General features: G+C 47.1%; 12 protein-coding genes across 12 annotated transcripts; 4 read left to right on the top strand and 8 right to left on the bottom strand.

Moving 5' to 3' along the window:
• Positions 1–239: 239 nt before the first annotated feature.
• Positions 240–2,641, bottom strand: VE01_06982 (uncharacterized protein). The gene is made up of 12 exons (XM_018276419.2): positions 2,222–2,641; positions 1,922–2,153; positions 1,724–1,861; positions 1,493–1,667; positions 1,262–1,427; positions 1,137–1,206; positions 896–1,069; positions 811–843; positions 704–762; positions 610–646; positions 402–546; positions 240–345 (listed from the first exon to the last, which is right to left on the bottom strand). Exons 1-12 carry the CDS (start codon positions 2,431–2,433, stop codon positions 305–307), a joined length of 1,482 nt encoding a protein of 493 aa, XP_018127839.1. The 5' UTR covers positions 2,434–2,641; the 3' UTR covers positions 240–304.
• On the top strand, positions 2,418–4,773 carry VE01_06981 (uncharacterized protein). The gene is made up of 4 exons (XM_018276418.2): positions 2,418–3,003; positions 3,074–4,171; positions 4,237–4,588; positions 4,659–4,773. Exons 1-4 carry the CDS (start codon positions 2,865–2,867, stop codon positions 4,702–4,704), a joined length of 1,635 nt encoding a protein of 544 aa, XP_018127842.1. The 5' UTR covers positions 2,418–2,864; the 3' UTR covers positions 4,705–4,773.
• Positions 4,774–5,142: 369 nt separating this feature from the next.
• Positions 5,143–7,591, top strand: VE01_06980 (uncharacterized protein). The gene is made up of 7 exons (XM_018276417.2): positions 5,143–5,274; positions 5,337–5,385; positions 5,439–6,004; positions 6,052–6,102; positions 6,159–6,283; positions 6,339–6,537; positions 6,596–7,591. The coding sequence occupies exons 1-7, from the start codon at positions 5,164–5,166 to the stop codon at positions 7,436–7,438; spliced, it is 1,944 nt and encodes a 647-aa protein (XP_018127841.1). The 5' UTR covers positions 5,143–5,163; the 3' UTR covers positions 7,439–7,591.
• Positions 7,515–9,171, bottom strand: VE01_06979 (uncharacterized protein). The gene has a single exon (XM_018276416.2). It carries the CDS (start codon positions 9,158–9,160, stop codon positions 8,126–8,128), a length of 1,035 nt encoding a protein of 344 aa, XP_018127940.1. The 5' UTR covers positions 9,161–9,171; the 3' UTR covers positions 7,515–8,125.
• Positions 9,172–10,012: 841 nt separating this feature from the next.
• VE01_06978 (uncharacterized protein) lies at positions 10,013–11,717 on the top strand. The gene is made up of 2 exons (XM_018276415.2): positions 10,013–10,358; positions 10,411–11,717. Exons 1-2 carry the CDS (start codon positions 10,258–10,260, stop codon positions 11,585–11,587), a joined length of 1,278 nt encoding a protein of 425 aa, XP_018127941.1. The 5' UTR covers positions 10,013–10,257; the 3' UTR covers positions 11,588–11,717.
• Positions 11,718–12,099: 382 nt separating this feature from the next.
• Positions 12,100–12,731, bottom strand: VE01_06977 (uncharacterized protein; the record flags this gene model as incomplete). The annotated part of the gene is made up of 3 exons (XM_018276414.2): positions 12,335–12,731; positions 12,180–12,256; positions 12,100–12,119 (listed from the first exon to the last, which is right to left on the bottom strand). The coding sequence occupies exons 1-3, from the start codon at positions 12,637–12,639 to the stop codon at positions 12,100–12,102; spliced, it is 402 nt and encodes a 133-aa protein (XP_018127932.1). The 5' UTR covers positions 12,640–12,731.
• A 1,237-nt stretch (positions 12,732–13,968) lies between these two features.
• VE01_10811 (uncharacterized protein) lies at positions 13,969–14,433 on the bottom strand. The gene has a single exon (XM_059464261.1). It carries the CDS (start codon positions 14,290–14,292, stop codon positions 13,987–13,989), a length of 306 nt encoding a protein of 101 aa, XP_059320244.1. The 5' UTR covers positions 14,293–14,433; the 3' UTR covers positions 13,969–13,986.
• Positions 14,434–14,438: 5 nt separating this feature from the next.
• PHO84 (Inorganic phosphate transporter pho84) lies at positions 14,439–17,215 on the bottom strand. The gene is made up of 7 exons (XM_018276413.2): positions 16,618–17,215; positions 16,282–16,569; positions 15,959–16,231; positions 15,770–15,905; positions 15,581–15,710; positions 15,352–15,519; positions 14,439–15,262 (listed from the first exon to the last, which is right to left on the bottom strand). Exons 1-7 carry the CDS (start codon positions 16,748–16,750, stop codon positions 14,825–14,827), a joined length of 1,566 nt encoding a protein of 521 aa, XP_018127933.1. The 5' UTR covers positions 16,751–17,215; the 3' UTR covers positions 14,439–14,824.
• A 411-nt stretch (positions 17,216–17,626) lies between these two features.
• On the bottom strand, positions 17,627–18,976 carry VE01_06975 (uncharacterized protein; the record flags this gene model as incomplete). The annotated part of the gene is made up of 2 exons (XM_018276412.2): positions 17,627–18,918; positions 18,967–18,976. The coding sequence occupies 2 exons, from the start codon at positions 18,974–18,976 to the stop codon at positions 17,681–17,683; spliced, it is 1,248 nt and encodes a 415-aa protein (XP_018127934.1). The 3' UTR covers positions 17,627–17,680.
• Positions 18,977–19,334: 358 nt separating this feature from the next.
• On the bottom strand, positions 19,335–20,411 carry VE01_06974 (uncharacterized protein). Its single transcript, XM_018276411.2, has 2 exons — positions 19,599–20,411; positions 19,335–19,549 (listed from the first exon to the last, which is right to left on the bottom strand). The coding sequence occupies exons 1-2, from the start codon at positions 20,040–20,042 to the stop codon at positions 19,364–19,366; spliced, it is 630 nt and encodes a 209-aa protein (XP_018127935.1). The 5' UTR covers positions 20,043–20,411; the 3' UTR covers positions 19,335–19,363.
• Positions 20,412–20,429: 18 nt separating this feature from the next.
• Positions 20,430–22,053, top strand: VE01_06973 (uncharacterized protein). Its single transcript, XM_018276410.2, has 4 exons — positions 20,430–21,066; positions 21,128–21,395; positions 21,454–21,618; positions 21,683–22,053. The coding sequence occupies exons 1-4, from the start codon at positions 20,773–20,775 to the stop codon at positions 21,787–21,789; spliced, it is 834 nt and encodes a 277-aa protein (XP_018127936.1). The 5' UTR covers positions 20,430–20,772; the 3' UTR covers positions 21,790–22,053.
• Positions 22,054–22,343: 290 nt separating this feature from the next.
• Positions 22,344–24,794, bottom strand: VE01_06972 (uncharacterized protein). Its single transcript, XM_018276409.2, has 4 exons — positions 24,474–24,794; positions 24,260–24,369; positions 23,508–24,163; positions 22,344–23,455 (listed from the first exon to the last, which is right to left on the bottom strand). Exons 1-4 carry the CDS (start codon positions 24,687–24,689, stop codon positions 22,386–22,388), a joined length of 2,052 nt encoding a protein of 683 aa, XP_018127937.2. The 5' UTR covers positions 24,690–24,794; the 3' UTR covers positions 22,344–22,385.
• Between the last annotated feature and the right edge of the window lie 2,184 nt (positions 24,795–26,978).

The raw sequence follows: 26,978 nt of genomic DNA, 5'->3' as shown, positions 1-26,978 counted from the left end.
CTAGATTTGAAGGTGGGTGGGATGGCGAAAATCGTTCATTTGAACTTCTTGCAGATCGTGATGAAGCGGAATGACTAGATGAGTTACTATTACAGTGGTAGGGAGAATTTCACATCTGTAAGCAGTTCTGGAAGCGAAAGAGCGTTCATGGAGGGAAATATCTCCGCGCCATGGCCTGCGAGCGGTTTGTTTCCATTCGACCCAACACGGCTCTTTTGCGGGGGGGGTCGATAATTGTTGCGGCAAAGGATTAGGTTGATATGCTCTATTGTAATATGTTAAGAACTACATTGATGTCCACCTCCTACAGTTTAGAACCCGCCTGTTTGATCTTGAAATCTTCAGCTGAAGAAAAAGGATCTATCAGTACTCGTTATCTTATATGAGGATTGGGGACGCACGCTCAGCCATTTCAAGCCTGGACATCTCTCTCGGACCCGTCTCTCCTTGCTCCAGCCCGTTGTTCGATTTCCCTTCCTCGACAACACGCCACTTCCACAACGACGTGAAGTTATCCGGGTTGCGTTCAATTTGGGCTTTGACGTGCTAGAGACCCAACGACCCGCATTAGCCCTTATAAACTGCCGTTATAGAGACAGGCCAACTTACTCTGCCGAGCACGGGGAGAAATTTGAAGCCGTGGCCGCTGTGGGAGTATATTAGATGGTAGTCTTAGTCGAGGAGGGCGGGGGGAAGCACTTACGATCCTCCTGTGCAGATGAAAAGAGAGTCTGAGTAGCCGGGGACATAGTCGATGACATACTAAAACGTAAGTAATATGTTTGATACTGAAGTGTAGCATTTACTTACATCATTGTCGATGCTATCTGTGTACCAACATAACTATAGGATGTCAGTTCATCCTAAGGCAGCTTTGAGGGATAGGTATACGTACTCTGCTATCAGTAAATCCAAATTCCACCAACTCAGGCAAAGCTTGGGCTATAATCTCTTTCATGAGCTTAAGGCCATAGAGCGGCACGGTGTTTATAGGCTCCTTCGTGTACTTCGTTCTCGGAGTCGAGATGCGGAGATTTGGTTCAGTAGGATGGTCTTGGAAATTGGTGAACTGCGCCGCCGCAAGTAATCAGCACCTCCTCCTGTTCAGCAGCAGAACAACCCACCAATCGACTTACCTTGCGCCCGCGGAAGCCAAATTTCAGTCGCCCTTCTTTGGTGATGGGAAAGCTCCCTCCTTGGTAGTACCTGAACGAACGTTCATTAGCACGCGACCTACTTCTTCTGAGGAGGAGAAACTCACTCATCACCTTCCCCCCTTCTATAAGACCAGACGGGATAATTATCGGGATGGAATCTATCCCACAGATCCTGCCGATCCCGTGGGATGTCGATAAACGCGACAGTGCCGGCCGTGGCCTCTACAACTCGATGCGCCTCCGGAATGATTGAGGCTGTCCAGCTGCCAGCTGCAGACAGGCATTAGCATTATTAAACGGAGGCCGTAATCGACGGGAGAGAGAGAGAGTGGTACCAGCAACTATCACAAGATCACCAGAGTGAGTCTGGCCATCACACGTTTTAATCCCAGCCACCTTCCTTTCCGGACCATTGTGCGCGGTAATCAGAGTCTCAAGCTTGCCCTGGGGGTCGCCGAGAATAAACTTGACGCCGGCTTGGACGCATAGAAATCGTGCGTAGACACAGGCCTTAAATGATTCCATTTGTTAGCACATTTCAAGGGGGGGGTCTCTAGGTCAGTTACCTTGTCGGCGATAGTGATTCCACCATTGATATCGATGAATCCATTTGTGTCGCCGCCATTGATCCCATCGATAACGTGGTACTTTTCGACCCACTTCCGGCTTATTCTGCGTAGGGCCTCTTTATCCTCTTCGTGTCCCTATAGGTGTGAATGATTAGCTGGAGTATCTAATGCGGTCGACCCATCAGAGTTCAATACCTTGACGAATTGCATCTTCCGCATCTCCGGCGCCGTCTTCTCCATCGTATCCAAACTCTCCGCATAGAAATCGTGCAACTTCCTGCCTTCGGCAACAAAATAACATCCACAGATATGAAGGAGTTTATCCTCGGGAGTGAGACCGGGAGGAAGATCAGCAGCAACGCTTTCTGCTATCTCCTTGTTCCAGGAGAGCCATGTATCTCTTGCCTCGATGGCGAGATTCTGGTAGCTAAGAACAGAGTCGGTTTTAGTAGTAGCTCGAATTATAGGAATGGTTTAGGGAGCTAAAGTTCTTACTCTAGTTTCTCTCCATATGCCATTCGAAAGACTTTGTTGATGTCTGCGGAAGCTCCGTCACAGCCATTTGAAGGGTTGTAGAAATTCTTATCGAAAGAACAGCGATCGAAAACGGTGATGTCCTTGTAACCATCGCGGGCGAGCCATAGGGCGGTGCTTAGCCCAAACACTCCAGCGCCGACGATGATGATTTTGGAATCGGAGGATACCATTTTGAAACAACCGAGAAGTTAGAAAAGATTGAGAGAGCCAAAGGTTGTTGAAGTTTGGCTAGGAGCAGCATTACTATTATAATAGCAATGCTGCCCTGAGTCGCATCTTTCTTAGATGCCAATCTTCTCGTAGGATCCCGAGAAACGAGAGGTAGCTAACAAAGAATCATGGGTCTAGCTAAGAAACTAGGGAGCAGGCCGAATGGGGTCATTCGACTGATTGGCTGACTCGGAAGAATCCGAGTAGCGACGTTGAAATCCCGCCTACTAGCTTGGTGACCCGTGCTCACGCGGGGAATAGCTCTCAAAAAGTCCAAGGGAGATTCCGAGCAACTTCAATCAGTTTCCAGATGAGGATGCGTCCTCGGAGATAAATACCATGGAATCCCTACCATGTGACGACAATTTGTACAAAGGCTCAAAACGCAAAGATGGGCGTCAAAGAAGTTTTCCTCCGATCGCCTCTGGCAAATTATGGAAAAGCAATTCGAAGTGCGCCCCGAGAGGTGATCTTTAATCGCAATGTGATCCTTTCTGCGATCCTTTTTGCTATGTCTGCTATTCCTGCGAGTAAGCATCACTATATTCTCAATCTACGGGATATTTGCAAATAGAGAATTTGCTAACAACCCCTTGAAAGCCTGGGACCAAGGTTCGGCGTCCGTCATCCCCTCTTTGCCTGGATTCCAACAGCAATTCCACATTAGCTCCGGGGCAAACGCAAAGCAAATCAAGAACTTTGTCTCCCTCGTGTACATTGGTTATGCTATGGGTGCAGCTTTATCATTCTTCATTAACGACCGCATCGGTCGGTTATGGTCCTACCGCCTCTATATCGTGATCTGGACTATTGGGCAACTCGTCGCCTGTTTTTCCCCTGGGCTGTCAGGTCTACATGCATCTCGAATTATCTCCGGGATGGGCATCGGAGCTCTCACGGTCATCGGACCTATGGCAATTGTGGAAATTGCACCAATGGAAATCCGCGGTCTCCTCAGTGCGTGGTTCAGTGTCGCCATGGGCCTGTCGCTGTTCGTTTCAGTCTTCTGCGTCTATGGAGCCTACTCCCATATCCCCGTGAGCAGACTACAGTATCAGACTGTGTTCTTCGCACCGTGCATATTTATGCTACTGCTCATCATCGCGAGCTTCTTTCTTTGCGAATCACCCAGATGGCTCTTCCTAGTTGGTCTGCGCGAGGAGGGCATCCGAACCCTGGTCAAACTCCGTGGCTTGCCTTCTGACCATCCTCGCGTGGCGATGGAAATTAGAAGTATTGAAGATTCCATCAATAAATCGAGGGGTGGCTCCGAGGAAGATGGACCTCCAAGGTTCATTGATATCGTCAAGGAGACATTCACAAGGAGGTCCAACTTGCGCCGTCTGCAGCAAGTCCTCGTCTCATATGCGCTCGCGCAGCTATCTGGTGCAAATTCGATCACCTCCTACTTCGTGCCAATCCTGAGTATTATGGGTTTAGGCGGCGATACCAAACGGAGTTTGTTTCTCAGCGGCATGTACGCAATGTCGAAGCTCTTTTTCTGTCTGATTGCTTCTTTCTTCTTCATCGATGCCTTGGGCCGGCGGAAATCACTGTTTGTAGGAATCACCTTGCAAATGATATCGGACATTTATATTGGGGTGTACATCAAGTTCAAACAACAGAACGCTGCCAACTTTGCTTCGTCAGAGGCGGCCATCGCGGCCATCTTCATACACGCATTTGGGTATGCGGTCGGTAAGCCTGAGACAACCACTTCCTAATTTCCTAGCGTTCTTGCTAATCATGTCTTCCTCACAAAGGTCTCCTCATCCTCCCCTACGTCTTCGGTGCAGAGCTTTGGCCCGATAGAATCCGCTCTTTCGGCGGCGCACTAGGAGCGACGTTCCACTGGCTATTCATCTATGGCTTCCAGTACGGCCTGCCATCACTTCTTGCGAAGACTGACAACTGGGGAGCTTTTCTTTTCTTCGCCTGCTGGTGCTTCATCTCGCTATGCTATGCGTACCTGATGGTCCCTGAGATCGCTGGTCTGAGTGTGGAGGAAATTGACGCCTTGTTTAAGGGGCCGTGGTTCAACGCATTTAGAAGGCTGAATCGGCCACTGGGCATTGATAGTGATGAGGGCGGGGAGGGAAACCTAGATAAGCCAAGGTGAGGATATATTTTGCTGGTGGTGGGGGAAGGGTCATGATCTGTTTGTCATGCTAACTATGAGATCTAGTATTAGAGAGAACGAGATGGTGGAAGACAGCAAGCTCCGGGTCTAAATTAGATCGGCCTACAATAGTAAAGCTCGTAGGATAATGAAATAAATATATTGCTGTCGATATACAGAGCCGATGAACTCGCAAACCTCCATTCTATTTCTAGTGTAACTGGCCTGTATACTGGGTTTCGTGTGGCGAAAATCATACTATTAATTCAATTGTAGAGGTAGCTTGTTTACAATTCTTGATTTTCTTAATATAGGTGCTGATTAAGTGTGAGATGAATGTTAACTACCTGATGCGCCCGAGGTTGAAACTACTTCGGGGCCATCTCCGACTGGGGTACCCCGCGTTTAGGGCCATCTACGAATGGGACACCCCGCAAATGATAAGAAAATGGGGGGGCGATAGCCTATCAACAGGATGACATTGGCAGTCTAATTCTCTATATAAAGTCCTTAACCTCCCCACTACATTTAATGAGTCGCTTCAATTAGATTCTTGGCTTTAAGGGTTACCATGCAGCAAAACAGCCGCAAGAAGCGGACATCTGAAGGCGCCCCACGCTCACGCGTACCTGGGAGCAGAATACAAGTCGCTTGTATTAACTGTAAGGAAAGAAAACTCAAGGTAAGGGGAATCATGGCTAGGATTGACAAGTTGAAGAGAATTCGGCTGATTGATTGGTGCAGTGCGATGCACAGGTGCCAGCATGTGCCAATTGTGACAAACATGGTCTAAGTGAGACTTAGTTTCTATACCACTCACATGTTGTCGCTCATTATGTACTCTAGCATGCCTCGTAGAAGATCCGTCAACGAAGCGGCACCAGCCACGAAATTATACGGACACTTTAGAAGACCGCGTTGCTCTCCTCGAGGGCCTCCTTCAGCAGATGCAGCAAGGTGCTTCCATGAGGGCTCAGATAACCAGCGAGGATGACAGCCGACCAACTGGTTTCAAATCGAAGGAGGAAGACAACGCAGTAAGCGATTTAGCTTCCAAGGTTGGGATGCTAAACTTGCACTACGCCGCAGGAGCAGAACCGCAGTACCTAGGCTCATCATCTACCTTTGCCTTTTCGCGTATAATCAACTCGTCCCTTCGAGAAGGCGCTTCTGGCAACCCCCCCACTACATTTGGTCTTTCTGAAGGTCCTATGGATCTGCTTTCCCCATGTCCTTTGCCAAGCTATGAAGCCGGCATCGCGCTTAGCAATGCTTACTTCCAGAATATTCACCCTCAGTATCCATTCTTGCATGAGCCGACGTTTAGACATTGGGAGATGAAACTGATTGGGGAACCCGAAGCTACGGATGCGTTCAGCTTTGACCCTATTTCTTTGTTCTTTGTGAATATGGTAAGTTAGGAACTCAATACCTGCAAACTCATATTTAAATATTATAGGTTTATGCCATTAGCGCTCTGCTCTTGCCAAACTCTGGTTCCTTACCACAGGTTAGTCCTACTAGTCACCTGCACCGTTATTGACAACTATGCTTACATGCTATTAGCAACTATATGCCTCTGCACAGATCTACATTAGCCATGTGATGTCACTTGATAATCTAGAATCTATTCAAGCAATACTATGTTGTGCAATGTATTCACTCCGATCTCCTGCAGGCCCATCGATTTGGTAAATAGCTCCCACCACGCTTGATTTAATCAGAGCTTCACTGATATAGAAATAGGAAACTATCAGGACTCGCACTACGACAGTGCATCGAGCTCGGCTACCATCGTAACTCAAAAAAGTTCTCATCCACTTCTGACCCGCTCCGCCTTGAGCTTCGAAAGAGGGTATTTTGGTGTGCGTATGGGATAGATTGTGCTGCCGCCACTTCACTTGGACGGCCATTAGGTGTGCCTCTCCAAGAGGTCGACGCGGAGGTACTTAGAAAACGAACCCAAATTAGTTGGAACTCTCATCTAATCAATTTTAACACAGTTTCCCACGGATATCAATGATGTAGATATCACCAGCGCCGGGATTTGTGGGATACCCCGTCGCTCATCTAGCGACCCACCAACAACGATGTCTGTCGCAATTCATGTTATACGTCTTCGATGCCTGTGGGCTCGTATCCACACCTATCTCTACTCTGACACCACACGCACCAGTCCCACCGATCCTTCCGATACCTGTACCGAGAAACTCCGCGCTGAGCTAGAAGACTGGCTTGCATCCGCCCCCCCTATACCACCTCGGGTTGGTGATGCGCTATCAATATTCGCGAGCCGAGACTGGTTTGATAACAATTACAACTATTCTATTCTCCTCCTCTACAGGAGTCAACTAATGGACAGTAAAGGCGCTGCAGATAACGTATTCATGGAATGCCTACACGCAGCCGAGAACATCTGTCACGGCTTCAGACGACAATATATCGGCAGATCGGTGAATTATACCTGGGGAGCTTTACACTGCCTATTCATGGCCGGACTGACATATCTACACTGCCTGTGGACCTCGCCTGCCGTCCGCGAAGCAGTCCGACATGATAACTTAAGCAGTACATGTTCGGACTGCACAATTGTTCTCGTGGTGATGGCTGAGCGGTGGAAGGGCGCTGCGCCGTACCGGGATATCTTTGAAGCACTTGCTAGTCGTACAAGGACTATGATGGTGGATAAGAACAATGAATGGTGGGTGGAGCCGGCGTCTTTGGCACCCTCGGATGGCCTGGACCAAGGGGACCTGGTCCAGTGGATGGCGGATATTAATGATATTAGCATGTCGGATGGGATTGATAGATTGTTGACGGGTTTGGTTGGGGACTACACACAGTAGGCATTGCCCTATTGATGCTCGAAGGGCATGCAATCTTGGTTAGGCTCATAGCCTTCTCGCCCAATGGTGGCATCCTCCCCTTTCAACAGAACAGTCTGGCTCAAGAACGTGGAGGCATCTCAGCCCCCGTAGAATCAAACAGTTATTACCTAGTTATCCCGTCTTTATGTATAAAATATATTTAATAAAAAGACACATTTAGTTGCGGCTTCTAGTCCCCGAAACTGTGGTGCCAACATTTGGCTAGAGATCCCTACAATTCCGGTGTTTAAAAGCAAACCAAAAAAAGGGTGTAAGATGGCGCCAAAGTCAGAAAAGGTGTTCAATTATGGTGAATATATGGCGGTGCCTCATCGGAAGGTAATTTTTCCATTTTTATTTGCATTTTTCAGGGGCCAACTCATTGAGATATAACATATCCACACACCAACCATGTCGGGTCCAGCCTCATCTCCGTCTGTCCCGGCCGCTTTTATTCCGAATACTACCTTGTACTACACTGAGTGCTTCCTGAACAGTGAAGAGTAATAAAGTACAACACCACGTTGAAAAATCATTCATTTGGTTTATTTTATACTACACTGTGAGTACATTCGTGTGAGTAAAAAACCGTTCAACTGATGTATTTACAACTAAGTGAGTAACACCCCATTTACAGAGATTTCATCTAGACCCTCCCCTACGCCCTTAATCGCTAGGATCAAGGCTCGCGAGCAGGGTAGCGGATGGCGCGAAAAATGTTGTGCCCGTCACCGGTTTCGAGAAGTTAAGTATACGGTCGTGTAGCCCAGGGGGATCCCCGATAAACATGCGCTGCATCATCTGCTCGATGACCCATAGGCGCCGCGAGTACCCGATGAAGTATGTCCCGAACTCTCCTGCGCCAGGGGACCCGAACGGCATATTGTCACGGAGGATCTCATGCTCATCGCCTTTCTCGTCCTCGATTGTAGTCAGAGTCTTGTGACTGCACTGCTTTCCAGCCTCTGCATCGTCAAGCTCGATGTTATCTAGTTTCGTGCGGCCAATGATGGCTTCCTGCGTCTCGGCTGGGAGCGCACGCCATCCTTTAAGGTCATGTATATACTTCTGCACGACGATATAGCTGCCTCCCTCGGCGGATGCATCCTCGTCAGCGACAAGGGTCGAGGCGCCAATAGCAGGACCAGCAGGATTAGCCGTGCCATCGACAAATCCTAGCAGATCGCGTACATCAAAGTAGCGGAAGCCGATGGTCTCGTCGATAACTGCAACAGAGTCGCCTAGAAGGTCCAACAGCTGCCGCTCGAACTCAAAGCACAAATCTTGCCGGTCTGAGCGTATATGGAAGAACAAATCGCCAGGCGTCGCGATAGCGCTGTGGACCGCACCCTTAACGGTTATAAAGGGGTGCAGCTCAGCCGGCCGTGGAAGACTGGTGACACGGTCCCAGGCATCACTGCCTATGCCGACGGTACATGCGAACTGGGCTTTGAGATCGCGGATGGCGACGTTCTTAGTGAGGTCGTCGACACTCGCGAGTGTGGAGCGAATAGTCCGGATCGCGGAGGGGCTGTTGGCAACGGAGACGACTAAGAAGGTCGCAGACCGTGTTAGCGGGGCGTCGACGCGCTGAGGCTCGATGGGGCTGTGGCGGCCTGTCATTGCCCTCGTCGTCAGCTTGACCGTGTGTAGTTGATTAGCTGAATACTTGGAGGTCAAACGGATTCTTCCAAATACCATAGTTTATGGACATGGATTCTTTGAGGATCGTCGTATTCCAATTGAAGGTTGAGCTTCGTCCCATGTCAGACGTACGATGACGTCACAACTTCCTTCGTTATTTTAGCCTATGGACTAGCTCTTCTCACGCGAAACATCTCATGTTACAAGATCGCTCAGAGACTCTCACTACAATGGCAATGGTCAATCTCGTTTTGTATATTGTACCATAGGTTAGTGCGTTGTGGTGAGGAACAAATTCGATCATTTGATTTTTCCTGCATAGTGAAGAGTTGTACACAGCTGAGGTAAGTCGAAGCCTGGTTTTTTAATTTATTAGAGACACTACCCTCTGCACCATACCGACTTATTTCCTACGCATTTGCAAGCGAAGTCCGAAGTACTATCGCAGATGCTACAACATATCCACCCACCACTTCGTCGGGTCCAGCCTCATCTCCTCTCCCATTTCGGTGAATCTCCTTCCGTCTGGGCGGCTCTGTTCGCGCGAATAATATACTGTCTATAGTGTGGCATAGCGCATCAACCCCCACGTGAACCTTGAGAGCCAAGAGATAAAATGTTCGAATTTAATTACCGCCGCGAACGCACTGACGGTCTGACAACGCCAGTGGATGCGCGGCGTTTCACAGAACTGCACACCACGATGATAGTGGGGTTCTGGAAGAGCCTCTTGCACTTAACTTCAGATAACCCTAACACTACTTGCCCTTATCCTTCAATCTCCTCTGCAGGAAGGTGGGGATTGTTGGAGGCGCGACAGGATGCGACCCGGTTGGCTAGTTTGCCGCCCCGTTTTATATTGAGGGGAAAGTACAGTAAGTAAGTGGCGAGGAATTATTTACTTGAAGAGGCCTGTCTAACATTCGTCTGGGCCACGATGGTATAAGTACTCTCTTCTGCTCTTTGTTGCTGTCTTCTCTTCTCTATCTATTCAGAGACAGAGTCTTTTACCTTCATTCATTCTTCCTTTCTATCTTTCGAGCCTCTTGCTCAATTTCCATCTTTTAAGTGCACTTCTTCATTGACTGAAGCAATACTACATACACTCATTCTACAAAATATCACACTCTTTGACAGAGCCTAACTCGTTTAAAATGACTTTCTCATCAGTCGCCTTCGCCGCGAGCGCCTTTGCTCTGCTATCATCCGTATCTGCCCATGGCACGGTCTCAGGGATTGTTGTCAATGGCAAACTGTAACCATATCCTTTCTATGAATACTGTTTCTGGAAAACTAACACCTCTTAGCAACACTGGCTACAGCCCATCCTTCCAATTCTCCAACCCACCTCCTGTTGTTGCCGGCTGGTCGATTCCCCAAGATTTAGACAATGGTTTTGTTGGCCCCGACAAGTTCCAGAACAATGATATCATTTGCCACGTTGGCGCAACCAATGCCGGCACTTCCATCACTGTGGCCGCCGGTAGCACCGTCGAGCTCCAATGGACACCATGGCCAGAGTCTCACAAAGGCCCAGTCATTGACTATCTCGCCTCCTGCAACGGCGCCTGCGAAACTGTCGACAAGACTGCCCTAAAATTCTTCAAGATCGGCGAGGAAGGTCTAATCGATGGGTCAAATGCACCTGGTAACTGGGCCTCTGATAAGCTCATTGCGAACTCCAACACCTGGGTTGCCACGATTCCCGCCGACATCGCACCAGGCAACTACGTGCTCCGTCACGAGATCATTGCACTGCACTCTGCTTATGATGCGAATGGCGCACAGAATTACCCCCAGTGCATCAACCTCGTCGTCACCGGTTCCGGAACCGCAAAGCCCGCTGGAGTTGCAGGCACGGAACTCTATAAGAGCACTGACGCTGGCATCCTCATCGACATCTACAAGACCCTGACTTCGTATGCCATCCCTGGCCCAGCACTCTACAACAGCGGCGCTGCCCCAGCTCCAGTGGAGGGCTCTTCAACTGCCGTCGCCGCCCCAACCACCGTTGACACCCCGTCCACCATCGCTGCCCCAACTACCATCGCCCCAACTACCACCACCGGCGCACCATTCCCATTTTCCAACTCTACTGTACCTGCAGTCCCAACTACGACTACCATCTCTCCTGTTGTCCCAGACGACTCTGTCGACACACCTGAGCTCCCAACTATAACTTCCGCGCCTGTCGTTGTCGCCCCCGGCCAAGGTGATGAAGAGCCCGTCACCCGCATCGTGACCGTTATCCCACTCCCCGAGACAACCTCCGCCTGCAGTGCCGCTGCAACTGTCACTGTGACTTCCGCGGGCGCCACCGTCACAGTCGCCGCCCCGGCTACCACCGTCACCGTTACTGTGACCGCATCTGCAAAGCCGCTACCAAGCGGAGCCACCTTCGATGATGTGGTTAGCTGGTTCACAAACGGTGTCAAGAATGCTGCTGGAGGCCGCAGACGCCATGCTAGAGCTGTTAAGCTATAAGCGCTAGATAGTCGCTGATCCATCCCACATTTGCTGGGGTTTGGAAAGGGAGGAAATGGATATCCGGCCTAGGGTCGAGTAGTCTCATTCATGTATATAGATTCGGTGATAGATTTTTAGCGATAGCGGCTGTTTTGTAAACTATTTTATATTCGTTTCATCAAGTCTCGCTTTGAGGACTGAGCCATATATCGTGACTTCTTATGGTATATAATGAACTGGCGCTCTATGTGACATACTATTAGATATAAAATATGTCACGATTGCTCCTTACACTACTGTGAATATCGCTAGAGAATTATGTTAAACCAGCCTGTAATTTTGTCAATTTAAAGTTATATAAGTCATCTTCCACCACAACCTAGCAAGCACAATCAAAAGGTTGAAAGATGACTATGCTGAAAGATAAGCCGTCCACTAAAGGTCCACATGAGCAACACGCGTCCATCCCCAAGTCATAATAACATTGCGTAACTTCATAACATCAGAAACGCGTGATTGAATATGCCAATTTAACACTTTCCAAGGGCAGCTGTCGTGGCATTGGGTCAACAACAAAACCTTTGAAGTGGGACAAACAATGTAAACTCACAAGCAGAGCACGCGCTATCAGTGTAGTATCCACTGACATAGCAGGATTTGCCATCCCAGAAAATTCTATCCCAGGTGCTTTAATCAATCAATTAGCAATCATGTATCCCTGCGGTCGCTGGCGTGAGTAAAGAGGCTAGGTATTGCACAACTCACCAGTTTCCACTGACACAGGTTCCTGTCTTGTAGCAACCGAAGCTGTAGTAACTGCCCTTCTTCACCGTGGCAATAACCGAGTATCCCGTGCCGGGACCGCTGCGGCAATTCACGGTTGCGGAAGAACCGGTGATCTTGCAAAGAACGTTACGCTTGAAGAGTTCTCCGGGATTGGCATCCCTCGCCTCGAGCTCAAGGTCATCAGGCACGGCCACGTCCTCAGCAACGGGAACTGGGGCGGGCGAGGCGAGGATGCCGAGAGGGAGGAGGAGGAGGGCGGTGGCGGTGGAAAGGGAGATCTGCATTTTGATGGCTGGTTTGGGTTGTTGAAAAGCTGGTGAGTCTGAAGATGTTGTGAATGGAAGAGGATGATGATTGTGAAATTAGACGGGGAAACCGCCTCCTTTTATATCTATCCATCTCCGTCTTGTTGGCATTACCACTTCCTCAATATCATCAGCACGGGGCAATGTTTGTTCCGTAATAAGATGGCCAAGCAGGCGCGCAGTATGTGAGGTTTATTTTTACCTCTCAAGCCGCGGATTTAGAGATCCTCCATGATAAGCTTGGTAACAGCGGCCTGATTGTTGCCGGTCTCTCGTAAGTGATTAAGGGCTGGCTTATGAGGCTATAAATGATCGCGTGGCAGGAATAAAGTGTGGCTTATGTACAATCCAGGTCCATCAGCCTCAGCCGCGGAAAAGGGGGGAAAAAGGTGGGTATAGGTAGAAGCCACAACCATATACGAATACTATATTTGGTATACAATGGCTACGGCATAATAGGGACAAGGTATACCAAGTAATGTAAGTATGTGGTATGTTGAGTGCACTGAAGTCGATAATGAGTCAGCGTACGCGTCTTTCGGATGCTGTGGATAGCAATTTATGAGAGTAAGCCCACGTCTATTCCCTTTGCCCGATGGCCATTCGACCCAATCCCGTGTGCTGCGTGATGTGCAAACACACCGCGCCGATCCGCTTAGACTGGCTCTCCTGTAAGCAGATCCAATGGTTTTGAGAGACCCGAGAGCATTCTGGGGCTTCGAAGGATTAAGTTTTCCCTTTCGGTCTTCGTGCCCTATTAACTCACCGCTAGGATTACTCGGCGTACCCCGGATTCTCCCCTGACTCGCTAATCTCTCATCGCCTGATTTACCCTGCATGGGCTGAATGATACCCCTGCGGCCCGTCGGCGGTAAGAATGTTGTGGCGGATAAATAATCGTGCCATCTTACTCTTATCGCTGATAAGTTAAGCCACCCATTTAACTATTTCCCCCTTGCTCAGGTACTCGTTCCAACCAAAGCCTACACATCAACATACGAACTAAAAACAACAAGGTTTCCTTTCCATGGCGCAGGGGGATATTTTAAGCACTAATGCCACACATGGCAAACTATTTGTTTTCGAGGGCAACCTCACGGAGTTCTTGCTGGATACGGACATAATTAAACATGACTGCATCAATTTTGTCTATCTAGACGTGTTTGTTAGTGTACTTTACAGCTGTACCATGGTAATTATGTCCTAATTTAGTTAATTTTTCTCCCGTTTACATGTGTTAGCAGATATTTCTTCACTAATCAACAGGACATCACATTTTAGTTTCTGGATCCTAGACTGTTATGCGTTCTCAGTAGGTTTCTAATTCTAGGATTCAGTTTTCTGTTTAGGCAGCTCTTTAGCCTCTCTGACTTTTCCATTAGCCTGATAAGCACAAGAAAGCACATACTGTAACACAATCCGATCTGGGTGATCCTGAGCTACTGTAGATTCTCGGATATTAACTACGTGCTCAATTAGCTCCACAGCTTTCCCGCTCTTTCCCATATTTATCAAGCTCCTTGCTTGAAGGTGATATAACGGAAGCAACTCTAGCTTTGGATCTTCAGAATTCTGTCCTAGTTTAATAATTATGTCTTCTGGAAGAAGACAAAACATAGAGTCCTGTTGCATATCTAGTAGTCCCTAGCCACGTTTGAGGAGAATTGATAAAACAAGAGCTTGAGATCCAAGCAAGAACGTCCTACTAATCTCTATATCTAGGTATGACTGGGTATGCGGCAGTAGATTTCTCTCTTGCGTCTGTGACATGCGATTATTCGGTTGACAAAAATACATCCAGTAGCTGTCCAAGCTATATCTTTATCTCTTGGGTCCAGGCGGCCCTTAGCCCAAGCATGGCGTTGGTTATTTTTAGAGCCGTGGGATAAGTGCTTTATCCAGCTTGCGATTTGGAACGGGAGTTTATTTTTACTCCTTCTCATGCGACTCTCTTGTGTAACGAGCTAATAACACCTTCATGGGTAGAGTGACTACAGCAGCAAGTCTTAGAATACTCATCAAAGACATCACCAGCCTAGCAGTTTCTTTTTACAACATATCGGTATGAAGTTAATAATCGTGCTAGCCTGCTAGTGCCCCTTTCCAAAATGTAAATTCCAAAAGGTATCTCTTATAACTCAGCCTCTATATCTACCCACGCTGATTATCTCTTATCCTCGATTTGTACATCTTTCCTCTTAACAACAGGTCTTTTGTTGTCAGCACTACAGAAGGAATTGGTCGCTGTGCTCGTCTCGCTCGTCTCTAAAGCCGTAATGGCCTTCGCATCCTTAGTGCTCCAGCCTACCCATTCGTTGCCACCATAGATATCACCATTCTCAATCTGTTCTAGAGTCTTGTCCTTCGACTCAGGAATCCAGAGAGTGAGCAAAGCAGTGAGGAACAAGATGCCACTGAACAATCCCAAGACACCCCGAAGTCCAATCTTTGCGGTAATTGTGCCGAAAGCAAAGGTTGTGAGTATGGCTCCACATTTGCCAACTGCAGCTGATATGCCGTGGGCGGTTGCACGGACTCGAGTTGGGAAGACCTCGACGGGAATGAGGAACGTCGTGGTTGCTGGGCCAGCATTGAGAAAGAACTAAGACCAAAGTGTTAGCAGAACGATGCTGAGTTATATGGAGAGGTAGATAGGGCAGTCTGGTTTGTACCATGAGCTTGAAAACCTACCTGAGATAATGTGAAGAGCGCAATGAGACCGCCAGCACTGGTGATGTTTGCCACACCGGCCCAAATGGCGTAAAGAGTGGCGACAAGGCAACATCCAATCCACTGTTGACGAACGCGACCGAGTATATCAAGGAGTGGAATTGCAGCGTAATAACCAGGAAGGAAGCCCTAGACTTCATGTTAATTACTTAAACTGGAGGTATTTCGTTTGTAATGGGAAGACACATACAGCGGCCGCAACAATAATGTTTCCAATAGCTGTATTATAAAGTGTTTGCCAGTGCGTCTTGCCCGCGCCGTAACCGATGCTGCTTAGGATGAGAGATTGGTTGAGATTGATTCCGTAAAATGCGATGTCACTTTTTGACTATTAGTTCGTTCACTAGTGTAGTATAGGCACATTTCGAAATGAACTCACAAGAGAAACCAGGTGCAACATGTAGCGAAGAGAGTTCTCGCATGCAATGGAACAGAGAAATATTCCTTGAAATCCACCCATTGATTATAGAGATCCTTTCTGATTGTTTCGCCACGGCCGTCTCGCGTTTCGACATCTAGACTGTGTCAGCCAAATGAGCCTTGTATAAAGATAAACGTGTACACTTACACTTCTGATATGGAACTGTTTCTTTCATGCGTAGGCGACCATAGAGTGTTGCTGCTGCTGGAATAATTCCAATTCCCAAGAGCAATCTCCACACCCACTGGACACGATCAATGTTATTTTCGATGGCAGACTTGAAAGCGACAATCAAAACGAGGTAGACTATCGAAGCAGAGAAACTTCCAAGACCATAATTAGAGAATACACCAGAAACGAGCACCGCCCTGGATTTGACTGGTTTGTTCTCCGATGATAAAGTTGCTGACATTGGATAGTCTAATGCCGTATTAGTGAATGCTGTCTGTCGAGAATTTTATATAACGAACCTGCGCCAATACCAATTCCAGTAAAAGCACGCCAAATACAAACCCAGACCACGATACCCTCGTGAGTCATATATGGCGGGGCAACAATAACCATGAGCGTTCCAAAGATAGTCAAAATAAGCTCCTTGCCGTAGATCTTATGTCTTCCAATGGCATCGCCAAGGATACCACTGCCGACTTGGCCAAATACCATGCCGAGAGATAGGGAACCCTTCATGGCATCGCTTTGGGAAGACTTGACAACAGAGCCAGAGTCCTTGAAATAAATGAGACCGATCATAGGAACAACTACAATACTGTTAACATTGCTTTGAAGTGTTGACCATCCTAACTCACCTAGACCCATAGTAATATTCAGATAACCATCAGAAAAGAAACCGGTTCCAGCTAGGGCAAAGAACTTGATGTTCTGCAGCCATGATGTACGGGCCTTAGTCGCCAGCGGCGCTGTCTCGAGGTGAGCACTCATGGTGAAAATATTGAGACGAAGGCAGTTTGTAAGAGCAGCTTGTCGATCCTGTTTTCCTACTTGATCGCAAAACGACCTCTATCGTTAATGCCTTTAATACATACTCACAATAATTGGTAGCAGCTATGTGCCTCCGAGTCGGCGTGAAGCCCGACGTTCAACGACATTATACTTCTTACCAAGCTAAGCAGCTGGTGCCTAACACTGCGATCGATGTTCGCACGTGTATTTATTATGGATTTAGGGCGTTCTGCCGACCAAAGATGCCACGTGTTTACGACGTCGTAAGGGAGCCACATCAGTAATTATTTGCATAACGTCGTTGGGCAATTTCGGTGGAGCTCGCGAGGGGCCGGAGAGAAGAGCGATAGGGGTTGGTTAAGACATTACTAAGAGAAACCAAAGCAAGGCTAACGCAGCCATAACCCACAATAGCGTTCCTGGGCAACAAGGCAAATACCGAAATTACACCAGACCCAATAATTTCGCAGCGTGGGATTTAAACTTTTTAGGTGACACGCCAGTGCACGTACCGTTCCCGATTACCGATTAACTCGAATACATACTCGATGGGACGGGCGCCATGTACTATCTATCTTTGGTTTTCAAACTGCAAAAAGTGCACGCCTATGCACTTTCCACCAACCACAGTAACCACTATATACCTATTACATTGGCTAAACTTATGAATAGTTTAACAATTAAATAGACAGTGACAATCTGACAATAATTATGAAGACGAATGTTTATACATTTATAGAGGAATATGCTGCTGTTAGCTCCAATCTCACCTTCTACTTATGCCAGAGTTTCTACTAGAGAGATCTATCATATTAATCGCGAAGTATACCAAAAGTACAGTTCATACCAAAGGGACCCTTATCAATTGTTCATTGCTCTATAAGAAAATATTCCTAGGCAGTACGCTAATTAGGTCTGCGAATTTAGAACTAAATCAAAGATATCAAAATTTCTCCATGTTGCTTTTCCTTCAGCTAGCTGGCTGCCCAATGGTATGGACATCAGTATTGGCACATCTTGTTCCGATAAACCACCATGGGAGCGCAATCTGTGTTCTCCCAAATTTGATAGGTCATGTTCTTCCTTTTTCGATCCAATGACGGCGTTCTTCACTGCCACGACTACAATATCTCCTTCGCGATCAAGTGGTAACTCTAAAGATTCAGCAGCCTCTGCCGCTGAAAGCGCAAGAGCAACTCCAGAAAGGGACTTAATAAAGGACAGCATTGAAGACACATCAGAGGCAGATTTGGCGTACACCCGCACAAATGAGCCTAGTGCGCCGTGATGTCGTACGAAAGGGTCCGTGATAGGACAGATTACTCGTGCGCTGCCTCGGCCAAATCTCCCTTCCAGGCGCTCTTGCAGGTATAAAACGTTTGGTGTCCCATCTTCGAGGCTCTTGTCGCTCATGCCATGGTCCCCGGTGACAGCAACAATGGCGCCGAGCTGTGCCAGCCTGCCAATGCGCTGGTCTAGGGCAGACATGAACTCGTTCGCATCTTTATCACCAGGCGCGTGTTTATGCTGGATGAAATCCGACAGCGTGAGGTACATGAAATCGGTACGGTCTTCTTCGATGAATTTGACACCTGCATCTAGGACGTACAGTGACAGATCGCCAGAATATTGCAGTGGTGCTTTTCTGCCGATCCATTCTTCAACACCAGTGATGCCATTAGTCTCGATAGTAGCTTCGCCGGCGAATTCGGCAGAGAAACAGATTGCATTCTCCAGACCGTGCGAGAGGATGCGGCGGAGCTTGTCTTTCGCCGTAATTGCTACTACCCTGACGCCGCGCTTTGACAACTGTTGGAGGATTGTAGGGCCACGGAGGAGAGTTGCATCGGCTATCATCTTCTCTTCGTGATTGACTGGGTCGAGGTAAAAATTTCCAGCTATGCCGTGGATAGAGGCCGAGACACCAGTAATAATAGAGACATTGTTGGGATTGGTGAATGAAGGCATGCAACTCTTTGCAGTGGTGTGGAATCCGTGGTGAATGAAATAGGCCAGATTTGGAAGGATACCATCAGCGATCCCTTGCGCTAGGTATTCTGGATCGAAGCCATCGATGCATACGGCCACGGTTGGCTGTTTTGGAAGAGCATATGTTCTCGAGTGAACAGTCACATATGACGAGAGGTCTGAAACACAATCAGCATTTGCACTATTGATAACAATTTCCAACCTACGAGAAGTCATTTTGTCTGCAGCCAGCAGTGCAGTGCAGCTCATACACACATATATATACACATTTAGCCAGCGCTTGCGGCATCTACCGGGACAAGTGAGTTTCCGAACCACTTGTCAACCCCCTCCTGACTAAAGTTCTACTCTATTACCATGAAGCTAGTGAGTGGAGTTTCAACCCATGACTCAGAAAATACGAACATTTTGGATAGCTGTTTGGCAGAAAGTTTGGCAGCCTGTTCTTCGATTACAACGGCTGCCCCGTTTTCACATTGCACCAGGGCGCCGATATGGGGCCGCTAACAGAAGGCTGCCAAGAACAGCTGATTACAACCATCAACGACACTTGTTTTAAGAACTTATAAAAGTGATTGATTTAAATTTTTTGACTATACAACCCTATGCGACGGGGCTTTGTAGACTATTGATTAATGACTGCACAGCCATGTCCTTATAAAATGAGATAGGCTCGACAATCATATCTGGATCTTTCGCCAGGTCGTCCCAAACTCGCACAGCCAATTTCTCTTCTAACAGAGAATCTTTCCGTGCTTCAGCAACTTGTGCGTCGTTGAAAATTCCACCCTGTATAACTTAGTGCTTCTTCAACGAGAAGAAGAGTAAATAAACTTACCTGGAACTTAAGAGTCTTTTTACTCGTCTCACTAAGGCTCTCATAATACCCCTCTCTGACAGCAGTGAGATATCTCTTAGCCATCACATGAGCGCCTACCAACTGGCAAATCTTATCACTGAAACCCAATTGCCTTAGATATCTCTCTCCAAAAATTTCATGGCTTGCGCGCCCCACATATTCACCATCTGGGGCGATCATTTTTGGCATCTGGGAGTGAAGGGTGGGGATAAATCGCCCGACGTCGTGTAGTAATGCTCCGAGAATTGTTTCATTATCAGCATCGGACTGGCGGGCCAGATGTGCGGCTTGAAGCGAATGCTGCAGCTGTGACACTCTTTCGCCTAGGTATTCGGTCTTTTCCTGATCTTCAATAAATGTGAAGAGAGTTGTGATGATCTCGTTAGCGCGAGCTTCGACCGGCGTTGGGGCTGCGACTAGCATATTCGTAATGATTGAGTGACAAAAAGATGAATGTGAGAGAAAGAAAGTCGCAGAAGTATGTTTCTTTTGTTGTTATTCGATATGTATCCTTCTTCTACTTACCTGAGGCACATAGGATCAGCGTTTGTCGGTGGTTCAGTCCACGACGGACTTCCCACCGAGATTCAGCTCTATCACATCATCTGCGTCAACACGAACATCATCCACCCACAAGTCGATACGCCACGTGTATTAGCGACTCAGCTATTAATGGAGTTGTCGTGGGGAGCCTAGCTGGGGACTACGGGGGTCGTGGGGCTCCGGGGGCCTGTTTACAACAAGGATTAATGCTTATAAATACACGTTGTAAGGTCCGCAAGTCTAGGTTATACCGCAACACTAAAAATGCGAATTCACATCCGTGCACCCGTATAACCATTGATTTACTCAACAACGTGCCTTTTCCAAGAGAACGTCTGAGATCGACGTTCGATAGTGGTGGGAATAAGATAAGGTTCCCCGCACTACTTGAACTAGTTGTAGTCGCACGTTTGTCGGAAAGAAGTCCGAGATGCACGTGATATGTGGACAACCTTTAGAGTATCCAAGCAATTATAGAAAGAGCCAAGGTTTGGCCTGCGATATCTCCTTTCTTTTCTACATCAATTCTTTAACACTATTCTTTCCCTTATCCCGTTTCAATCTACCCGTCCTTTCGTAACGTTACCAATTCGTCGCGACTATTTTTACAATGCACAAATACGTTGTCTCTCCAGAGCAGGTGGCTCAGTACAATAGCGATGGCTATCTGCTCATCCGCGCCGGAGAACACAATCTTGTGACCGGAGAAGAACTCCAAGCTTGGTCGAAAGAGGTGCAAAGCTGGCCACGAGAGAAAGGCAAATGGATGCCATATGACGAGATAAACGAAAATGGCGAGAGACAACTTATGCGCACAGAGAACTTCGTGGATTACCATCCTAAGTTCAAGGCATTACTCTGTGGAGAGAATCTGAGGGGTGTTATTGCGCAGCTCACTAGAGGCGTAAGTCATAACTTCTACATACAAGAGTAACCAGATTTAAATTTGCTAACTCCAAGCCTAGGAGATGCTTCTTTTCAAGGACAAGATTAACTACAAGAGCGGCTTTGGCAATGGATTCCTTGCCCACCTCGATGCCCCAGCCTATGACCACATCGGAGAAATCGAGCATACAACGGCGAATCTCGCCGTCAACGCCGCAACGCCAGAAAATGGATGTTTACAAGTCGTGCCAGGATCGCACCGCATGAAGGTTGATTTTATCCACGCTGGGAGAATACATCCAGACTGGGAAAACAGTCACGAGTGGGTACTTGTACCACTTGAAGCAGGTACATAGACGTTGTCCGTCTTCCAGTCCTAACTTGTCTTACTGATATATCCGTAAAGGCGATATTGTTTTCTTCGGCTCCCACCTTGCTCATCGGTCTTTTGCAAACCGGACCCCAGAGTCGCGCACTATGGTCTACGCAACATATCACTCTGCAGCAGATGGACCAGATCTCAGAGAAAAGTACTACATTGACAGACGTGTTGTTTTCCCTCCGGATCATGGTTAGTCATATCTTAATCGCTTTAACTTTTGACGTCACTAGTCCAGGATGCTAACTTCTCGAAGAGCGCGTTGCCGGGGAGGAATATGAAGTAGGCTGGAAGAGATATGGCTTTGCGGCACCATTCTCAAAACAAGATGCTGTCGCTCAGGAGAGTGAGGTTATGGTATAAGTGCTGCGTGTGTTTCGGGGTTATTTGGAAAGATAAAAGGCAATGAATGAATCGAGGGAAACACACAGAGGACTTTGCAAAATTGCTATTGATATTTGGGATTGTATACACTTGATAAGGGTGCAGACTCTAATGTAGACTATAATTTTATTTCTTTTTTCGGGGACTTACCTATGATTCAAACCCAAACTTTTACAAAGGGAAATTGTATAAAAGCGTTTATAGACTGTAGTATTTAGCTAGCAAAGTACGCGAAGACAGTAGCTTCATAAACGCAAACTTAACGCCTTTAAAAACAACAAGACAAGCAATCTACGTAAGTTAACATCTTTTAAGTTGGAGTTACCCTGAGTAATTATTTACTTTGACGCTAAACGTAGGAGAGGGGAGGAAGAAGAACAGTTGTAACGGCGATTAGCCGCAGAGGAAAGGGTGTTTGTGGATTTCACTAGGCTTAACTACAGAATAATTGATAGTGCAGCTTTCCTGTGCACTCAAATTTGTATGGTGCTTTGTCAAGGGTGCACGGAAGTCCACACAGGGAGCCAAATGTGCTCTTATTAACGTCATTATAGACTTATAAAATCTGGCTATTTCTATCTGGGAACTCCACTTCCTTGGTCTCCAACCCCAAATGTCCAGTCTTCAAATCCAGAGGGCATGTTGTGCGGTGATAATAAATCGTAACCCTGCAGTGCCGAACCAGTAAATGTGCCATTTACCCAGTCAAACTCATCGGCCATTGCACAATCCTGCATATAAAGCGCTTGCACCGCAGTATCTCCTACCCCGCCATCAGGTGCTTTGTCCTCGCCCAGAGACATTTCTCCGGCCGTTTTAAGGCGCTCAATCAGCAATTTAATAGCCTCGCCGATCCTTGCTACAAGATGGTTCTCTGACATTCCCCTACCGACTTCTTGCAAAACAAGCATGTTTTCCTCTACCAAAGCTAGCAACTCCGCAGTATCAACCTTTACAGTACCGCTGTACTCAGTTGCCGTCTTGATAAGAAATACGGCTGCGAAGGCGATCATTGTATCGAAATATAGTGGCAGCCCGTTTAGGTAGCCTTGCCACTCCACGTCAGCATTGACTGTCCGTAGAATATACGTTGCCGATGCTACAGCCATTTCGGCAATCTCCCTCAGCTCCGGAGATAGTGCTTGGAGTGTGTTGGGTGCTTTCCGCACGCCACGGAAGGCATGTGAGCAAAGATACAATTTTAAGAAATGGTAATGGAGTCCTACGCCTTTACGCGGATAGTTTCCGACATGATTATTATGCACAAATCTCTCATTCCAATCCGCACGCCAGGTATCAAGGGTGATATTGAATCGCCGGAGCTGACTTATCGTGTTCGTTGGAATAGGTAGAGAGATGTTAGTGCCAAAGGTCAAGAAGATGCGGCTCGCAGTCGACCATAAATCTACTTGACTAATGAGTCTTGCGTCGTCTTCGGTAGCATCTGCGAAACCAAGGAGGCTTGAGGTAGAGTGAATAGCTTCGTATTCTCCTGTCATGGGAGTACGGCCATAAGGGATCGAGAAGTGGTGGTCGCAGACATATACGAGATAGTAAAGGCGGGCTTGGAGGTAGTAGGTGGGATCATTTTCTGTAATATGCATGAATGCACGGTGGAGTTGCTTCTCTGCTGCAATTCGCACGGCTGTAAAATCATTAGAAAGCTTCATTAGGTATTGTAATGGCGGTAAACTCACCCATCCCAACAAGAATCCACGATACTTCATCAAGCCAAAACGCGCCAATGCAAAGAGCTCGTATATCGTCCAACGTATTCTTTCTTGAGAACGCATTTATAGCACACAAACGAACGAATTCTTTATAACAACAATTAAAGAGCGGGCGCAATGGACGATGATGTAATGAACTGACAGTGCATATCGCAGCTGTCAATAGAGGCGATCCCTTCCTCACGCTCGCAAGAGTGCTGTGGTTAGGAATAATCCGATATACGTAGTGATCTAGTTGATCGTGGTACATGTTGAAGAGATCGTCAGCTTCTCGAATCGAAACTATACCACGAGTAACCAAGTCCATTTCTGTCCCAGTATCTGCGGTGAGGATACCTGTAGAAGATCGTTCCGTAATTTCCGGCAAGCATGAAGCTGGTACTGATGCTGGAGTGATATCTGGGGATTTAGCAGCTAGCCCATTCTTCGACTTGTTCCCAATATTGACGAAATTGATTGGTGCACTAATTCCTCCTCTGTCATCGCCAGTAGTTTCTTGATCTATTAGATCTCCATTTTCATCTTCAACAAATAGAAGAAGCTCAGGCATGGCGAGTTTCTCAGCTAGCATCTTCATTGCTGCTTCCATTCTCTGCATCTTCAAGCCAAGTCGATCTTTCCAACTAATTAGCAATATCAGCTCCTATTATTATCCATTTTGGGCAGAAAAGAAAGAAGCATCTTAATAATGGAATTGAGGGCGTAAAAGAGTAGCTTACACCTCATCGCTCTCCAACAACATCTGTAAACTCCTATTAATTGTACACGGCAAGCCACGCTTCCGGCATCTTATACACGGAGGCTCAGAATTTCTCATGTGACATTTTATCTATTGTTTCAATCAGCATCTCATCTGTTTTCGTGTTCGTGCGAGGTCACGTGTCTTTGTTCCTCCTCGAGTACGCTCTGCGAGTTTTTCGGCCTTTTGCTTACCTTCTGTTTCCGGCACGCCGCACATGCAGAGACCTTACGGGATATATCAGGTGGCTTCGAATCTCCAAATGTGCGACGAAACGTCTCAACTCCGCCTGCCATTAGAGGTGGGGCAGAAATGCGTGTAAGAGAGGGCGAGAGAGATGCCTCTTGTGGGCGGGAGGCAGAATAATTGGCCATCTCTCCATGGGCATCGTGAAAGGAGTGTTTGGACATCTTGTCCCGTAACCGATAACAATACAGGATAGTAATTATGGCATTGCTATAATGAGATACTGTAAGCTATCCAAAAAGCCAAAGGGCCTAGGTACAGGTTTCTATCCGACTCTTATGATCATCGTTAAAAGTTGGTAGGGTATCACGTTTCGGGATAGTCAATGCTCATTGGGTGTTTTTCGACGGCCATAACAGAGATTCGGAGCAGGATAACGAAATCAGTGTAACAATATGGATTCGTTATGAAAGTGCCATTCATTCCCATTCATTACTCGGAATCTTAAGAAGGCATGGAGCGAGTGCCTACGCCTACTACAATCCTATTTCCTGTTTAGCCTAGCACCATCTGTATCCGCATCTCGTACAAGTATAACATCAGCCCCTCTCTGCTACCCTCCCTTAAAACCCCCTCACCTTTCGCAAAAAACTAAAACCCCGCACCCCAACTCCATCCTAGCAGCAGCATAAAAACGCCATTTCCCCTACCTAATCTACAACCCTATCTCTGGTCACTAAAACCATTCCGTCCCTGCAACCTCGCATCCCTCTCGTCCTCCCCTCTGTTGGTGGTCTGGCGGCCCCTAACAACCCCCTGCGGCGGCGGAAACCCCCAACCCTGTGTGGCGGTAGGAACCCCGGGAACCCTCCAGGCGGCGGCACACAGGATGCGGCCATTTGGAACACCCGAGGCAGATTTCATAAATCAATCAATTGTTCTGCTTTTTTAAGCGCCCTTAGGCCGCTTCAATAGTCGCCGCCACAAGTGGAGAAGTGTTGGTCTTGAGGCAGGCAGGTAAAAGCCGCGATGGTCTCAGAGCGGGAGCAGGGAAGGCGGAAGGCTGACAACTACGGATGTTTTTGGTCGTGGTCTTGGCGCAAAAGCGATAGCAGCTAGCTTTTTCATAAATCCAAGACCTTTCCTTTCTGGTTTAATCATCTACGCGTTTTGGTCAGGGTGTCCTGCTCGCTTGTATGTGTTCCGGCCCAACCACCAACTATTCTGGTTGGCCAACTGGCCGGCCCAACCACCAACTTTTGGGTTGGTGGTTCGGCCGGCCCAACCGCCAACCTGCCAAGGAGCGGGGTAGTTAGAATAGTAGAATAGAGTATTGAAGCTTCATATTATACACCTATATACGCAATTATGGCTACTATTACTTCAATTAATCCATTTCCGAACGATGTGCGTACTGCCTTTAAAGCCTATATAAGTAGTACAACTTACTACAATCGTGAGCAGCTCTCATATGATAAATAGGAGCGTATATGCATAATACTACAGAACCTAGCTGCTTTTAAAGTAACACATAAAGAAGCAAAGGCTCTTAAGCATCGTACGTAGTCTAATTTTGAGCTTATAGATAATAAGCTCTATAGAAAGAGTAACGTACGGTACTTAAACGCTTGATATATGGTTTAGAAAGCAGAGGTCTTTAATGTTATTATAGAAGAGCACCTTAAGCTTCTACACATAGGCTAGAATAAGGTATAGCCTATAATTGAGTAATAGTACTATAGAATAAAGCGAGAGGATGTAGAGTTTATACTTAAACAGTCTAAGAATTACACCTTAAACCGACTAAATACTACAAAAGCTCCATTAGTCCCTATTATAAGTAGACAGGTGTAGGAGAGGGTTTAAATCAACCTAATTAACATGTACCACGAGCCGTTAAGGTAGTATAAATGGATTCTATATATAAAGGATCACTTCTTAAAGTATACATAGCTTTACCCATTAAAAAGCAAGCACGTAGAGCTAATTTTAGACTGCTTTACTTAATTCATTACAGCTTTCTTACCTCCTAAGATTATGTAAGCTGATAATGGGAAGGAATTTAAAGGGGCTCTCCTTATTCTACTACGGAAGTATGGAATTTAGGTGGTAAATAGAGCACTATGATCACTACAAACGCAAGGCCTAGTTGAGCAGGCAAATGGAGTAGTTTAGAATAAGCTCTAGGCATGGAAAATGGATCATGGGTCTATAGAATGGAAGAATGGGCTACTTGAAGTAGTGCTTGCTATGAACACCCAAATCCACTCTACAACTGGGTGTGCGCCAGCTGAGCTTCTATTCCGAGAGCGGAGCTTACACATTGACTGGTTCAACAGTTAGGCCTAGAAGGATCTGTCAATTGGAATTGAGCAGGAAGACCCAACCATGGGCCTGATATTTAAGAGTGATCTTGAGCCCGAAGCTCTAATTCACCCACAGCTCCGCCAGGCGCCAGAGCTCTCAATTGAACTTAGAATTAGGAGCTCCTACTCTGAGCTAGAACTCGGAAT

The sequence above is a fragment of the Pseudogymnoascus verrucosus genome (assembly GCF_001662655.1).
Source record: "Pseudogymnoascus verrucosus strain UAMH 10579 unplaced genomic scaffold scaffold_41, whole genome shotgun sequence".
In the NCBI taxonomy this organism is placed as follows: Eukaryota; Fungi; Ascomycota; class Leotiomycetes; order Thelebolales; family Thelebolaceae; genus Pseudogymnoascus; species Pseudogymnoascus verrucosus.
This window is presented reverse-complemented; position numbering and strand designations above follow the sequence as displayed.